We start from the raw sequence: 17,242 nt of genomic DNA, 5'->3' as shown, positions 1-17,242 counted from the left end.
CCACGGGAGGCCGAATCCGACCTATGGGACAGATCAGGTACATCCATTCACATTCCACTCTGGGTATCGATGCCAAAGAGGCATAAAACTGAAAAAAAAAAAAACTCAAAATGAACTCTTAAGACTCTTAAGAGTTTAAGTTACAATGGGTTCTATTGCATCTAGTTCGAAATTGAGGTTCAAAATAAAAATAGCTATATTTCATCCATGGATGGATTTGCTCGAGGGGGGTGGGGTACGGAATTCTTTAATGATTGCTTGTCCTCCTCTGTATATTGCCCATTTGCCATTCTTTCTTGCTTCTTTAACTTTATTCAGCTATGCCGATTTGTTCTTGAGTTGTAGCGGGGTGAGTTCATCAGCTATCCATACCTTTGTCCCTTGGAGAGACCTTGTTTGCTTCATCACTGCTATTTTCTCATTGTTGTCCATATAGGAGACTTTTGCCTGTGTACCCTTTACTATAATAGAGATAGGGTCTCCTAAGTCCACGAAGGGGACTACTTTGCTCAGTTGTGCTGTAAGTACATCTGTATCTAATATGTAGTCTTCTCGAAGCTCTTGAGCTATGTCTGCCCTATCCCAGCCTTGAGGAAGACCACCGACTCTGATTACCTTTTTGTTACTTTCCATTCGTTCCTTTTCTTTGACCGCTGATATGACTTCTTTAACAAAACCTTGTGAGTTAACTGAATTTACCTTTGAAACATGGTTTGTTGTTTCTGTTTGTAGTGTTGTAGGTATGGGTCCTTCTCGTGCTTCCTCTTGCTTCGTCTTCATGGCTTGCACTTGCACTTTCAGTTAGTTGATTTGTTCATCTTTCTTGATAGTCTCGTGTTTCAGTGCTGCTAATTCTCCCTGGAGTTTCTTCAGTTCTTGCATGAGGTAGGCTTCCCATGGTGTCGGCTTCATAGTTACCGCGGAACGGCGTTCTGCGTTCTTGGAACGCGGGAATGCCGCTTCGAAGCGCAAGGCGTGCCCGGAACGTGGAAACAGGAGCCGGAACGGAGCACTTGCTGGGGAACGTGGCGGAACGCGTGTCGGAACGCCAGAACGCTAGGTCGGAACGCACGTTCCGGGCGTTCCGGAAAAAGTGCACTTTCGCTAAGTCGCCGGGCGGCCGTTTTTATCCAGCGTACGGCTCTTTTTCGCTTTTGCGCCTGCTTCGTTGGCTGAGCCTGCTGCTTGAGTGCTCTCCCTACCACTCCACCCTTCCTCTTGGCTGCCCCCTTGGCTGGCCCACACTCTCCATTCCACCTACTACCCCACCCTTCCTCTTGGCTGCCCCACACTCTCCCTACCTTGAGCCTTGGCTGCCCCACAGTGCACACTCTCCCTACCTCCTCTTGGCCCCTCCTCTAGGCTCTTGGGCCTTGGCAAGTTGGCCCCTTCTTTTGCTCGGGTGGCACTCGAGTCTTGAGCACTCAGCAGGTAAGATTTAAAATTTACGCAATGAACATTGGATTTTGGAGATTCTAGTTTGCTGCATTTTTTTCCACTTTGTGGACACTTTACTTATGTCTCATGCAAGGGCATTTTGCATGTTTTTTTAATTTTCAGCCATTTATCAATTTCAATGGCACCTCCTCGTGGCATAGATGGAGAAAACAGATCCCCTTGGTGGAATGAGGTGGATCTTGTGTCGAGATATGATAGTGCAAGAGGAGGAGGGTCACGCAAGTGGAAGTGCCACTTTTGTGGATCCATTAAGACTGGAGGCACGGATCGTGTGCGAGCCCATTTGTTGGGGGTTAGAGGCAAAGGCATTTCTGTTTGCCCTACAGTGTTAGGAGCAGATATCATACGATTGCAGGCACTTGCAGATAGACTTGATGCAGCAGGGAGTCGGCCCTCTGTTCTTGATCCTCGAGGTACATCATCATCAGCTACACCTGCAGGCGTGGCATCTTCAGCGAGTGCATCTACCCCATTATTTGGGGCTGCTCCACAGCCATCCGCACATGGGACAAATGCTTCCCAAACCCAGGCTTCACGAGGTCCAGTGCAGGCTAGTCTTGTGGCATCATGGCACCCTGGGAGGAGGGCACAAGTAGATGCATCAGTGGCACGGTTTTTTTATGCTGCAGATGTTCCTTTGGTAAAGGCCCGCAACCCATACTTTGCAGATATGGTGAAGGAGATTGCTTGACCTGGCTATGCTCCACCTTCATCCGAGGCATTTCGCACTACACTTCTAGCCACAGAGAGGATGGCCATAGAGGATGCCTTGGGACCCATTCAGGATGTATGGCGTAGATGTGGCGTCACTATCATGGGTGATGGTTGGAGTGACACCAGGAGCCGCTCCATTCAGGGTATCCTTGCGTACTCCAGAGGATGTAGCTTTTTTATTAAAGCTATTGACAATTCAGAGGCGGGCAAAACTGCAGAGAGATTGGCAAATATTTGGAGTGAAGCCATTGAGTACGTGGGTCCCAATAATGTCATCCAGTTTGTTTCTGATGGAGAGAACTCAAACAGGGCAGCAGGGAGGATCATTGAGGATAGGTACCCACATATTTGCTTCACTCCTTGCATGTCACATGGGCTCAACAATCTCCTCAAAGATATTGGTAAGATGCAGTGGGTGGAGCCTTCTATTGAAATGGGCAATCACATTGTTTCATTTATCACTCGCCACCACTACATTTTGGCTGTATTTCGACAGAGATCCCCAAAGGATCTCTTAAAGTATTCAGATACACGCTTTGCATATAATTTCCTTATGCTAAAGCGTCTTTTTGAAGTGAAGAATCATTTGAGGCAGCTTGTAGTTTGTGAGGAGTGGGATGCATGGCGAGAGCGTACCTCAGTGGCAGGTATTCGATGCAGGTCCATTGTTCTTGATGACACTTTTTGGGACACTGTTGAGGTATTGTTGCAGGTTGTGCGGCCAATCATTCTTATGTTGAGGCTTCTTGATGGAGATGAGCCTTGCATTGCAAGGTGTATGAGGGGATGGACAGGATGATTGAGAGAATCCTATCTCTACAGACTTTGGATGGGGGTAGGAGACAGGAGCTATCTCGTCTTGCGACAGGCAGGTGGACAGAGTATTACTCTGCATTAGAGGCTGCTGCATTTGTGGTGGATCCAGAATTTCAAGGCAAAGGCAAGAGACAGATGCAGCGGTTGTGCAGGGTTGGGAGGATATCTTGAGGAAGCTTGTACCCCGTGCATATGATAGGAGGGTGGTTCGTGAAGACCTTTCCTTCTATCGACAAAAGAGAGGCCTCTTCGCTTTGCAGGATGCACCGAATGATAGGTTCAAGATATCGAGTGCACGGTGGTGGGAGGATTATGGGGCAGATACACCATTGCTGCAAAGATTGGCCATTCGAGTGCTTAGCCAGGGTGCTAGCTCCTCGCCATGTGAGCGCTTATGGAGCAGTTTTGGGAACATTGCAAGCAAGAAGAGGAACAGGCTTGGTGTCCAGAAGGGAAATGACCTTGTATTTGTTAATGCAAACTTGCGTTTGCTTAACAAGTTCAGGGCTGAGTGTACTCCAGAGTCATTTATTGGATTTTGCCTTGATCTTGATGACAATGATGGTGAGGATCAGCCAGAGGGAGAGGATGATGTGGAGCAGCATGAGGATGAGCAGATTGAGGGACAGCCTGGACAGGAGGATGAGATCCCACTTACTGATGACTAGTCTTTGACTCACCAGTTACCTTGGCCCTTGAGGCTAGTTTTGTACTTGTCATGCGATGTACTTTCTTTTTCAGTTTCTATATATCCACATGCGATGTACTTTCTTTTCAGTTTCTATTTGGAGTCTGGACTCTTCAAATTTTTAATGTTTAAGACTTTAAAGTTTAAAGAGACGTGTGCTTTCTTTACTGCTGAGATGGTAAGGAAAGCTATTGACAGGATGAGGATTGGGAGAGCATATGATCACGATGGTTTGGTAGCAGAACACTTTATTCATGCCAGAGATATGCTTGCAGAGCTTATTGCTATGATGTTTAACCGAGCCATGTGTGAGGGTTTTCCTGAGACTTGGAATATGTCCACGATTGTGCCTATCTTCAAGTTAGGGGATCCCATGCTTCCTAGGAATTATTGTACCATCATGATTGGTCACACATTGGCTAGATTATACGCATCTATTCTTGAGCAGGAGTTGAGTAAGACAGCACGCGGGGGATGCCCTTAGGATCAGAATAGGACACCAGTCATGTTCTCTCCAAACTGTAAGGCCTTGGGAGAGCTGGGGTTGTCACTAGACGAGTCTGTGTCAGTGTCATGTGACTTGTCTTTGCCCTTCTTGGAAGACTTGCCCTTGTCCTTGGCTTTGCCTTTGTCCTTTGATTGACAATCCTTTGACAGGTGGCCTTTCTTCCCACACTTGTAACACCCACTCCGAACTTTCTTCTGCACTGTCAAGAGTGCCTGATCAGGTCCAATAGATGATGAAACTTTCAATTTCCCCTGAGAAACTAGGATGGATTCCTCTTCCAAGAGGAGAGTACACAAATCATCAAACTCAAGGGAACGTGTTGTGATTTGAACCCGCAAAGCTCGGGAAATCATGTCATAATCTGCAGGAAGCCTGATGAGGAGGAGAGCAGCTAACTGAGAAGAGGTCAGGGCAGTACCCATTGCCACTAATTGGTCATTAATTACCTTAACCTTCATCACAAATGACTGCATGGAAGTCCCTGCTGTAAACTCCAGAGAAAAGAGCTGACCCAACAGGTTGACAAACCGCATTGTAGAGTCCCGTGTATATAGGTTTGTCAGCTTTCTCCAAACAGAAGCAACACAATCCAATGTTTGCACGGCAGGGGAGACCTCTGCTGAGATGGCTCGTACAAGTGCAGAGTGAGCTTTTGAGTCTTGATTCTCCCAAGCTGAAAGTTCGGTGAGAAAGGCATCCTTCTAGTCTTGAGTCCACTTCCTAGAGCTGGTAGGGCGTTCGGGCTTTCGTTCGTGGCCCTGAACAATCTCCCAGAGACCCTTGTGTGTGAACCAGACCTTCATCTGTAGCTTCGAGTGATCATAGTTTGTACCACTGAGCTTGTCCTCCTTGTTCGTGCAGGGGGGACCCATGTCTGCCTCAAAGAAGCTATGTCTCAAACAACCTCGGTAGCTAAGAAATCCACGTGCTCTCTCAAGCACCTTTCCACAGGATCCAACTAGGGACTAATAGCCCCCCTCTTAAGATGCAGGCTGGACAGCAGCAAAAGAAACCCAAAAAACACACCACCGGGAACCTCCTACCGGAGAAGGAGGGGATCTTGGAGGGAGAAGAGCTGATGTGCCACTTGTCTGATGCACTTGCTGAATCTGCAGCTAGACCTCCTCCACTTGCCTCTGTAGAAGAAAACGCAGCCTGGGGGCTGGCCGACAGCAGTTGGAGAGCTTGTAGAGCAAAAATACAGCTAAGAGAGAGAAACGCAGCCACTGTTTTGAAGGATCTACAACCTAGAGAATCTAAGGAAGCAGAAAACGTAGAGGAACAGATTGTGCAGCAGAATGATACCATGAAAGAATGTGCACAAGCGGAAGCAATGAACATGAGAGAGAGAGAAAGATTGCAAGCAAGAACTGAGCTTTATTAGCTTGAGGTTACAGAGTACAAGAGCTAGCAAATAGGGCAAGTAATGATATGTTGAATGAATAAAGGGAGCACCTCTTATATACTTGTACATGAAGCAGTCGGCTGTAGGAAACAGGCCGACAGCTCCACGACAGCATGAGAGATGCAATATTTTAACACTAAGGAGGCTGTCGGGAGGAAGAAGGCTCCTCAAGGAGTGGAGTAGTAGTTGATTGATTGGGTTCATGTGGCACAACCAGAGAATCTTGTTCGGGTGGTATGGGCAGTGGAAGGCAAAGTAAATCCCGCTTATCAAAGACAATCTCTTGACAGACGAAGACTTTGTTCGATCGTGAGCAAAAACTTTGTAAGCCTTTGATTCAGAAGAGTAGCCCACAAAAATGAGCAACTCACTCCTTGGCTCAAGCTTACCTCGCATGTCATTCGGAGTGTGTGTGTGTGTATGCACGACACCCAAAGACACGGAAATGGGAAACAATGGGTTTTTCGCATAAAATGCCTCAAACGGGATCCTATGAGGGATAGCGACCGTGGAGCAACGGTTCAGAAGGTACACCACAGTGTTGACTGATTCCGACCAAAGGCGTTCAGGCAGCTCAGCTGCAAAGAGCATGGAGCATGCCATATCCATCACAGTTCGGTTCTTGCGCTCGACCACTCCATTTTGTGAGGGGGAGTTGGTGGAGGTGAGTTGGCGTTGAATGCCCTGTTCTTGCAACAAGAACTCCGTAAATTGATGGGAGATGAACTCACCACCATTGTCACTGTGAGCAATCCCAATTGAGACACCCATTTGGTTAGTGACTAACCAAACCCACGTGGAAAAATATTGGAAGGCATCGGATTTATGCTTCAGGAAATACACCCACATGTACCTCGAATAATCATCTACAATCAACATGTAGTAGAGAGAACCATTCAAGGAGGGGGTTAGGGATTTTGGTTCAAGTCCCTTCACCAGGTTCTAGGAACCTTGGGAAGTGAAAACTTGTTCCATAAGATTAGCCCATGTGATGTAATTAGACCCATTAAAACGAGTCTTTTCTGTGAAAGCATTTCTAGACATAGAGACGTGAAAGGAAGAAGGTGGGGCGGTCCAAGATGGCTTGTGCCCATATCCGGAGTGTAAAGGGTTAGGAGGAACTCCAGAAAATCCACTAATACCAAGCAGCACAGGTGTAGGACCTAGCGAGGGTACTCCATAAGATGGAATATAAGGTTGGGCACTGGGCACAGGTGGAATACCTGGCTAAGGCACAAATCCTTGAGTGGGCACATAAGCAGAAAAAGGAGTAGTGCCTGAGATGGGTTGGTAAACAATCTGATACCCCGGAATGCTGGGTGGCAACACAATGTCAGGAGGCATAGTGCTAATAGATCCCTGTGTAAAGGGTTAGGAGGAACTCTAGAAAATCCACTAATACCAAGCACAAGTGTAGGACCTAGCGAGGGTACTCCATAAGATGGAATATAAGGTTGGGCACTGGGCATAGGTGGAATACCTCGCTGAGGCACAAATCCTTGAGTGGGCACATAAGCAGAAAAAGGAGTAGTGCGCCTGAGATGGGTTGGTAAACAACCTGATACCCTGGAATGCTGGGTGGCAACACAATGTCAGGAGGCATAGTGCTAATAGATCCCTGTGTTGGGTAAAACCCATACGCAGTACCCAATGGGGGTGCAGCCAGTAATGGCTGCATGCCAACACCATCAGGAAGAGACATGGGTTGCGTGGGAGGGTTTTGTGCTTGGGGTTGTGCAATATTCCAAAACACATTAGGAGCAAGAACAGAAGGTGAACCAGAAGAGAAAACAACGTTGCCTCCTTGAACACCAGTAACCTGGGACCGAACTGTGCTCCTAGACCCTCCTCTATTCAGGTTCACATAATTCCAGGGATCGAGGGTAGTTGATGGTACCATATGTTGAACCTATGCTAGAGAAGAAGACACCTAGGTAGAATTAGGAACATAAGTACTCAAAGGTACAAACCTGACGCAATCTCCGACAGAGTTGATGACAATGGATCTGCAAACGACCGAGGTGGTACCCGTCCTTCTTGAGAAAAAGTCCCATACTGAAGTCCACGATATCGACTAGACTGCGCAGCAAGGCTCTCCAAATGAGGCTGGTTCCTGGGTCCAATACTGACACACTAGTTGTAGGCATGTATCCTCCTCTGGAAGTGAAGTTTGATAAGCTCAGAGAAGAAAAACGAGATACCAAGGGTGTAGACAGTGAGTAGGTTGGTCGTCTCCCAATGAAAGACCTCGAATGAGGCTCTCCAGTGAATAAAAAGTCCCATCCTCCGTGTGGTCTATGAATCAACATCTGGTAAGAAAGGCTGATCCTCTGGAATCGTAGGTAGATAATCCATGCTGTGTGCTCTCAAGGTCTTCAATCCCTTTTCTCACGATAGCTTTGATACCATGTGAGGGCAAAAGGACGAAATCAAATACCGTCCATACACTGTATGTTCCTCATCCTGTGAGAGTCTAGATAGGCCCATATCCCTAACATCAAGCTCCCTCAACATCTCCTCTGAGGTATCATAAAATATTGTCTGGTTATGGGCGGTCCTGGCATTGAAGTCCCCTAGGGCCATGGACACCAATCCAATATGTACATAGTGTGAAAGCAAGAGTGAACCATTCGGGTGGCCAAATGGTGACACCTACTCACTCCACTTAGCGTGCTCATATTATGGATTGCTTGTATATACTCTATTATGTGTGTTAGGTACTTTATCTTCTTTGTAGATCTCTTGTTGTTTGAAGAAGAAGAAGCATTTTCAGCCTCTCACTTTGTGTGTTCTCTTCTAGGGTTTGTGTGAGTGTGTGTGTGTGTGTGCTTGCAAGAGCTCAAGCTCTCTTCTCCCTTGCATCTTTTCACCCTTACATTTTCTATTCAAAACATCTTAGGCTGTTATTGATTAGATAATTTCTGTGTTGAACTGCAGTCCTTTTTTTAATCAAAAGGTGTCTATTCATTCAACTTCACATGTTTTGAGTTGCAATTTAAGCTCAGTTAAAAACATGACCCTTTTGTAGTGTGCAGTTGAAGTGCAGTGCAAAAACCTTCGATCAGAAGGTAAAGATGTGCTTTGGCAGTGTGAAACAGACCTGCCATCACAACTTATTTTTGCTGAAACAGAAGTGAATTGTGAGGTAAGAATTGGGATTTTATGGTAAGATTTCTTGCAATATAAGACTTCATTTTTTGTAAAGATAAAAACAATATATGTGTCACTTACAGGGCTACAATTCCAAAGAAGATGAACATGTTCTAGAAGGGAGTTGCGGGCTCAGATATTCACTGGCTCATACTGGTAATGGTTATATTTTGTTTGTTTTGTTTCCTTGACTGGAAACAATAATGTGCAACGCCTCTTGCACCTATGTCTGGGTTGAAAGAGAACCAAAAAAATACACACAATACCTAACCTTTTTTCCTCCTATAAAGATACCCCCTCAGGCTCTACTTTAGTGCCACATCTTTTGGCTCAGTTTTACACTGTTCTGCAGGCCCATTTCTTGCTGATTTCCCACACTCTCTGTCTTGTACCAGTAGGTGTCTTTGCTGCTTCAACTTGCACTGCTTGCCTTCACATGGTCAAAGCGTTAGTGTTTTAATCTTTTGATTGCACAGGGAAAGTTAAGACAGCATAAACTGAAAGAACCCACAGCACATGAACTGGGATTGACCTCACATGAATAGATTGGATCTTGATAGGAAGATTAAAGGTCGTGATTCTCTCGTGTCTTATATGAGCAAACCCTTTATCTTGCACCACATCATTCTAGTAGTGTTTGCCACTGCTTGCTCTATATATATATATATATATGTAGTACATATATATATATATGTAGTACATATATATATATATGTAGTATATATATATATATATATATATATATATACATACTACATATATATATATACTACATATATATATATATGTACTACATATATATATATATGTACTACATATATATATATATATATATGTACTACATATATATATATATGTAGTACATATATATATATATGTACTACATATATATATATATGTACTACATATATATATATATGTAGTATATATGTACTACATATATATATATATGTAGTACATATATATATATATGTATATATATATGTACTACATATATATATATATATATATATATATATATATATATATATATATACTACATATATATATATATGTAGTACATATATATATATATATACTACATATATATATATATGTAGTATATATATATATATATATGTATATATACTACATATATATATATACATATATATATATATGTAGTATATATATATATGTAGTATATATATATATGTAGTATATATATATATATATATATATATATATATATACATATATATATATATGTACTACATATATATATACATATATATATACATATATATATATATATGTAGTATATGTATATATGTATATATATGTATATATGTATATATATGTATATATGTATATATATGTATATATGTATATATATGTATATATGTATATATATATATATATATATATATGTAGTACTTATATATATATATATATATGTATATATATATATATATATATATGTAGTACATATATATATATATACATATATATATATACATATATATATATATATATATAAGTACTACATATATATATATATATATATATACATACATACATATATATATATACATACATACGTCTATATATATATATACATACATACATATATATATATATACATACATACGTCTATATATATATATACATACATACGTCTATATATATATATACATACATACATATATATATATATACATACATACGTCTATATATATATATACATACATACATATATATATATATATACATACATATATATATATATATACATACATACATATATATATATATGTAGATAACTTATTTCAGCCGGTCACCTATATTCAGAGGGCGCTGAGTTTTGGAAACACCACAAAGGGCAGACAAGGAATTCCATGGCTGGTTTTGTCCTTGTTCACGTGTTTGGCTTTGCAGGGAGTGAATGACAATACATGGCCTCTCCTTAGATGCCTTACTACTACCATCCCAACATACACCACAAAACCAAGAATTACAGAGTCCTACTAGATGACAATTTACCATAGGACATAATTTTCATTGAGAAATTGTGTTTCATCTGTGAGGCTTTTCAAGCTAGGGATTTGGTTTTGATGTCACGATGACTCTAGTGAGCAATGTTTTCGCATTTCCTGATGTGGATAAGATATACACGGCATACTCTGATCTCTTTAATACCTATTATTCTATCCAAAATTTGTACTGTTTATGTTTTCTAAAACAGGTTCTCGGCAAAGCTGGGGATTCCTGCAATTGCTGATAATTGCAGCTCTTTTGTTTATGCCCTACTCTTTTTATACGATGTGGAATCGAAGAGGTACATAGAACTTTTTATTGGGTGCTTTATAGCATGTTACTATGGAGAGTTATTACAATCATAATGTAATATACCTAAATGACTAATGTACTTGGTTTTTCTACAGGCTTCTGACATTTTATCATTTTTGGGCCTGTGTAGCAGCAGTATGACTATGTGATGGAGAGTGTATTTTTGGGTTAAATATGATGTTAGGAGAAGGAAAACCAATTACCATTATGTGTTTGTGGGTGTTGTTTGTTCTCTTTAGTTCTAGCCTTCAGCATGGCTGAGTCTGCCCTTCACCTCTGGAAAAGTGATAGAAACTCAGTTAGATGGTTTTTCTCTGAAGATTTGTCTACTACAGTGACATCTTTATGCATGAACCTGCACCTACTCTTGGGGGCTGATGACTTGAATGGTGATGTCATAGCACGTATTCTATGCTATACGTGATGGAGTTCTTGATTTGAAGCTTAGTGAGCAGACTGTCGTGGACTCAAGATCACGCTTCAGTTTTTTTTGAAGTTTGGGAAATAATCTCAACTTTCCATCGGTGTATGTGATGTTAGGCCAAGGACAAGAAAGAGCCTATTCAATGACTCGTATAAATATGCGTTTTTTTTTTTGCGAACCTGCCTTTGCAAATGAAGGTTATAGCTCTGATGTATGAGCACATGCAGAGTACGGTTATTATTCTAGGTGTAATGCATCCTTGAATTCAAGCTTATCTTCATACCTGCAGGCTTTTGGCAGATGGTTAAACCGGTGGCCTTATTGGAGTGGGCAAAAACTTCAGCAATCCAGACCAATTAGATCACCGAGGACAAGGTACGTTGATCCATGAGTGTAGCCTCATCAAGGCCTCTCAGCGGGGACAGCTCTCTTGCTCTCGCTCTCGGTGAGGACATCTTGATATTACCTGTGAGAAAGGACCAAAGCCTTCTTGAAAAGACAATGGAATCTGCCCCATAACTCATAGTGAGTTGGGCATTTGAACAAGTAATGCTCCTCATCTCCCAAGTCATGTACAGTCTATCGTCTGCTCTCCTTGACTTAATCCAAATTCAATGAGAAGACATTGTTAGTTGACCAATTGTAAAGATCCTTATAGTATGAAACATGTGTCTATAGAAATACCTTGGTTACTCAATGAAGCCATCTCTTGTGTAACAAAAAATGCTCTTGGTCTCTTACTGAGAGATTTAGAAGCGGAGAGTCGAGATTGTACTCAAAGGAGTTGAGGCGATTCATCTAGAGGCCATGCATGTCAAACCATGTAACCCAAGAGTACCATGACTTGCTCTATCCCTCATATGCAAGCTGCTTGGAAGAACTTTGGGAAGGCGATCTTTGTTTGATGGGTATGGGTGAGAAATGTAGGTGATATGAGCATCGAGAGCCAACATCGTCGGAAACTCAACCAGTATAATCTCATGTGGTACGGAAGGCAGGCTTGTGATCATGCATGAAAACACCATCACGTGCACTCTCTCTATCCTCCGCTCCCAGGTGAGGCCACAATCTTAATATAGAGTCAACGGGCTTTCTAAACTCCACAAAGCAGTAACAGACCTGCTACTGTGGTGCCATCACCTCCCATCAGCCTTGGTAGAAACTAGAGCGAGCAAAAAACCACGATCTTAATATAGAGTCAAAGGGCTTTCTAAACTCCACAAAGAACCGCTACTTCGGTGCTATATTCTCCTCGATGATTGCCATGAGGGTGAAAATGTCCTCTAAGGTCAAGTAATTCCTCGTGATTCATGGTTGCCTTCCGGCCTTGTGTCTTTGCCTCGCGTAAGCCTCCAACATTGTACCATATATCTTCGCCAATGTATGACTAAGCATGATTGTTTGATAATTATTTGATTCCAAAGGGTCTCCTACTTTATGGATGAGGAAAATGGCGTTGGTAGTCAAACAAGGGGGAGGAGGGGCAACACACAAAGAGCAAAGACCCTTATGAAATATGTGAGCTAGCATCGGAGGCATGCTTTTCTAGCCATGTGCTAGATGCTGTGTGTGGAGGTCTTCATGATTCTTAGCTATTACATTATGTAACTTCAATAGGGTTTTTGTGACATTGGAGGTTGTAAAGAGGGTGGCACGTGGGGTGTTGTGGAACACTGATGCCTATGTGCTAGGGTTTCAGAGAGGATATAGTAGCAGTGGAACCAAAACACACAAGAGTCTTAAACTATTGTTTTGATTTACGTACAAGAAAGGGAAATAAGCGTCACAAGAAAGGGAAATAAGTGTCACAACTATACTTGAAGTACAAGAGTTGGTTGAGAATGTAAATGACATTTCATTGCTCTGTTGAAGGCTCCCCTTGGCCGGCCCGTACTACAGGGAAACACTTTGTGGGCTCAAATTGTTGGGAGAGTGCAGATGAAAATGATGATTTTCTAATATGTGTATACATGGTACATGATGTTAGTGGGCTTGCAGACTCTCTTCTCACATGGATAGCCACATCCCACTTCGTTACTAGGTGGATTGTCACCAGCTTGATTTGGAGATGGATGAGAATCTCTACATTCCACTTTGGTACATAGATGCCACTTTGGTACATAGAAGATCACATGCCACTTTGGTACCAGGTTGCTTGCAGTGGTAGAAAAAATGTATGGCTTCATTGGAGGATTCCACAATATGGTTGCTCTCACTACCAATATTGGCGTCCTAAAGATGGATGAGGTCAACCTAAAGGGCACTGAGCGATTGCTTCTGAAGAGAACATTCCGAGCTTAGTGGGCGAGCTAATCTCTTGGGCAGCACAAGCAAAGCGGTTGCACATGCTTCTTAGCAAGAAATCCGCTGGCATGCCGAGTGCCTCCATCTCCCCTCAATCCACCGGGGCTTGGTTTTTAGAGGCCTCCCCAAGAACTCACTCATACCTCCCCAAAAAGTGAGAGCTTTTGATTAGATAAATCCATTTTACAAAGCCTAAAAAGCATCCAAGTCGATAGAGAAGGCCTTAAAAAAAAGCTTGTGGCTAGATTACAAAGGCATAGTAATCAAGCGTTAACATAGACCATATAAATTGGGAAAAGCATCAACGCAGGATGGACAATGAAGAAATACTGTGGGGGATACTGGCTCGAGTGCCTCTCCAAGCTTTGCCTCATTGTGCCTTGGTATGCAAGAGATGGAAGTCCTTGTTGAGATCTGAGAGTTTTGCTATTGCTTGCCACTCGCTTCACAAGAACACAATTTGGTTCAGCCTCCGGAAAAAAGAAAACTTTTATGTACTTTAGTGTTACCAAACTAATGTTAATTAAGCTTTAATCACATAAGTTTTATCTAGTGCTTATGTGTTTTCATTATACTAGTACTCAACCTATGCATTGTTGCGGTATGTAAAAGATATTAAGAAGCAAAACACATGAATGGAAGCAGGAATATAAAGGGTCAATTGAAGGGATTTTTTTCTCTTATTTTTTAGAAATCCAAGATTTCTTTTTTCTCTCCTCTCCTTGTGCCTTGGTTGTCCATGGTTAATATGTAATAGATAGAAGGATATGCTAGAAAAGATGGATGGTAAGATTGAGAGTGTAAAAGAACACATAGAGATGGAGAAAAAAGAGGACCTGAAGAATCTCAGAGAGACGCTATAAGATATGTTCATAAACATAAAGAATCTCAGAGAGACGCTATAAGATATGTTCATAAACATAAAGCATTATGAATATTCATAAGCAATCTCTTATGTGTTAGCTATTATCTAATATATAATGCATAATAACTTATGCATAAAGTATTGTGAATATTCATAATAAGTAATCTCTTATGCGTTAGCTATTATGCAATATATAATGTATAATAACTTATGCATAATGTAATACATTACGAGCTATTGCATCATCTCTAAGAGCCAATATGCATAAAGTATTATGAAGGAAAGAGGATGTGATGAATTTGAGACAAACACTATAAAAGATGTGGATAATCATTAAGTATTATGCATAAAGAGGTTATGCATTAATTATATGGTTATGCTTAAAAAGATCTATGTAAAATTCCAACTTATCCATAAGCTATAGTAGAGTTGGAATCCTTAAAATTTGACATGGACAAGTGTCACAGTATTTAGATATGCTAAAGGTGATATATTTATCGATTAAAAAAATGTTTACAAGAAGTATCTTTAGGTAGAAATTTCCTCATTTTTATAAAAAAGGATATCTTATTGGGAGCCAAATGTTATTTCCTTGTTCTTATGTAGTAGTTCTATGGTCATGGGGAAAATCTCTGTCTTTAGTGGTGAAACAAATCTTAGGTTACTTCACATATCTAGAAGAGGATGTGAAGAAGATGAGAGAAAATCTAGAAGAGATTGATTACGTGTAAGAATAAGTTTATGTAGATTTATACATATGCATAAGCTCTTATATCTATGTATATAGTAGTGATGACTTTAGATATGGAATCCTTAAAACTTAGCATGTATTAAATGTTATTGCATTTTCATTCTTAAATGTAAGGTGACATATCCATTAGTTAAACAATGTCCATATGAAGAGATTATGCATAAGGCGCATGAGCTTAACTCTTCATATTACACAAACTTATACATAAAGTGCGCTCTGTGTGTGTGTCTCTCTCTCTCATGCGGTCCCCCCCCCCCCCCCAAAAAACAAGAAAAAAACAAAAACAAAAACAAAAAACAAAAAAAAACAACCCTATTCGCTTGCACACTGGTGGCCCCCCGCCATGCTGCTCACGCTGCATGAACTTTTGGTGTTCGTGCCCGCCCTACACGCATGCTTTTCTGCTTCGCTACTCGCTGCGCACCCCCGTTGGCCGCTTTATAAGGCAGTAATACTGGGGGGAATGAACCCACAAAGATGGAGGCATACATTAAGACTGTGGAGGACGACACCAAGAGGGCAACAAAAGAAGGTGTTGGACAAGGTCCTGAACCAATATGAAAAATAATTGGAAGGTCTTCACAACGAGATACATGGCAAGAATAACAACATCAAAGAAGATGAGGCAAAGGTGGACCACCAGGGAAGAAGATACAGGACAAAGAACTGGAGGCAAAAGTGAACCAACAAGAGGAGGAGATTCGAACGTTGTGAAAGATACCTAGATGCCAAAGGTGTTAGTGAGCAGCTTCAGCCATCTGTGACAAGATCAGGAGTCATAGTTTCAGGACGTGCTCAGTGGGTTACCATTCTGATTGGCCATCTGAAATTGGGCGGAGAAGTGAAGCAACGTTATGGAAACTGGGCTGTCTCGCTGAGCATCGTAAAACATCATGCATTGTAGAATGATAACATGCTGAAAATTTGATTGTGTTGTGTCATGTCAGAAAATTCCCTTGAACATGTGGAAACTGTAAGCACAACGAAGGACAAAGACGACGGTCAAGTGGAAGAGACCCTGTTTGACATTGCTATGCAACGTAAGAAGAAGCGTAAGGGTGCACCTGGACAGGTTGAAGAATCGCAGCCGAAAACCAAAAAAAATACATCTATTGACCCTCCTAAACCCCGTGCATGCAAGAAGCTTTAAGCTTCTTGCACAATGTACTCCTGGTTGGAATGAAGCTTATGTTGTAACACTTTATGCATGAATATGAAACTTGTTTGCCAGACATTGTGTACACTATTTGGCAAACCCTTTTGTTCTCTGTTAGTACCTACGTGCTATACTATTTATGATTGTATATTTTTTTTCCAAGGCATTTGACCAAGTGCCTTTGTTGTTATAGTTAAAATTTGAGTGATTGGTAGCAAACCTGACCCACCTGTCCAAGAACATGTGCATATCGAAAGGGTGCTTTTACCTAAGCCTCAGCCTAAGAACCTTGCAAGAAATGTAGGAAAGCAAGATCTTCCTGCATTGATCTTGGATTTGAACGATGTTGTAATGGTTATCCATGACATTCGCAAAAGCAAAGAGCCTCCCAAAACTGATCATATGCCGATTTCGATGTTGTGAGGCACATGACTCCAATGTGGTTCACTATGTGAGGAGGGATGCTACATTCTTCATCTTGGCTGCTCTGCGAGCCAAATAACAAAGGTGTTCATATGGAGTTGCTGTAAGCTGGCAAACTTGCAAAGAAGGATTGATTTGTGTTTGCTAACTGTAAAGGAGAGGCTGGCCAAGTGGGTGGGCCAAGAAATATGTGGGGTTGCTTCCTTTGAGTACAGGGGAAAACCTGTTTTTTTCAAAACCTTGAGGAGATTC

The 17,242-nt window shown here is 41.6% G+C and overlaps 1 protein-coding gene across 2 annotated transcripts in view; it reads left to right on the top strand.

The window, feature by feature from the left end:
- LOC147632912 (uncharacterized) overlaps positions 1-12,127 on the top strand; it is a 38,952-nt gene extending 26,825 nt beyond the window's left edge. Inside the window, exons 2-5 of one of the 2 annotated variants that reach the window (XM_086805895.1) lie at positions 8,625-8,734; positions 8,823-8,895; positions 10,964-11,056; positions 11,781-12,127. In XM_086805895.1, the coding sequence (XP_086662021.1) occupies positions 8,625-8,734; positions 8,823-8,895; positions 10,964-11,056; positions 11,781-11,851 (347 nt within the window). In that variant the 3' untranslated portion in view covers positions 11,852-12,127. Of the gene's footprint in view, positions 1-8,624; positions 8,735-8,822; positions 8,896-10,963; positions 11,057-11,162; positions 11,756-11,780 lie in introns of those variants that run through there. The other variant, XM_086805896.1, reaches the window with a different exon arrangement.
- Positions 12,128-17,242: the final 5,115 nt, after the last annotated feature.

The sequence above is a fragment of the Cibotium barometz genome, chromosome 12 (genome assembly GCF_041138505.1).
Source record: "Cibotium barometz isolate CiBa-2024 chromosome 12, ASM4113850v1, whole genome shotgun sequence".
In the NCBI taxonomy this organism is placed as follows: Eukaryota; Viridiplantae; Streptophyta; class Polypodiopsida; order Cyatheales; family Cibotiaceae; genus Cibotium; species Cibotium barometz.
This window is presented reverse-complemented; position numbering and strand designations above follow the sequence as displayed.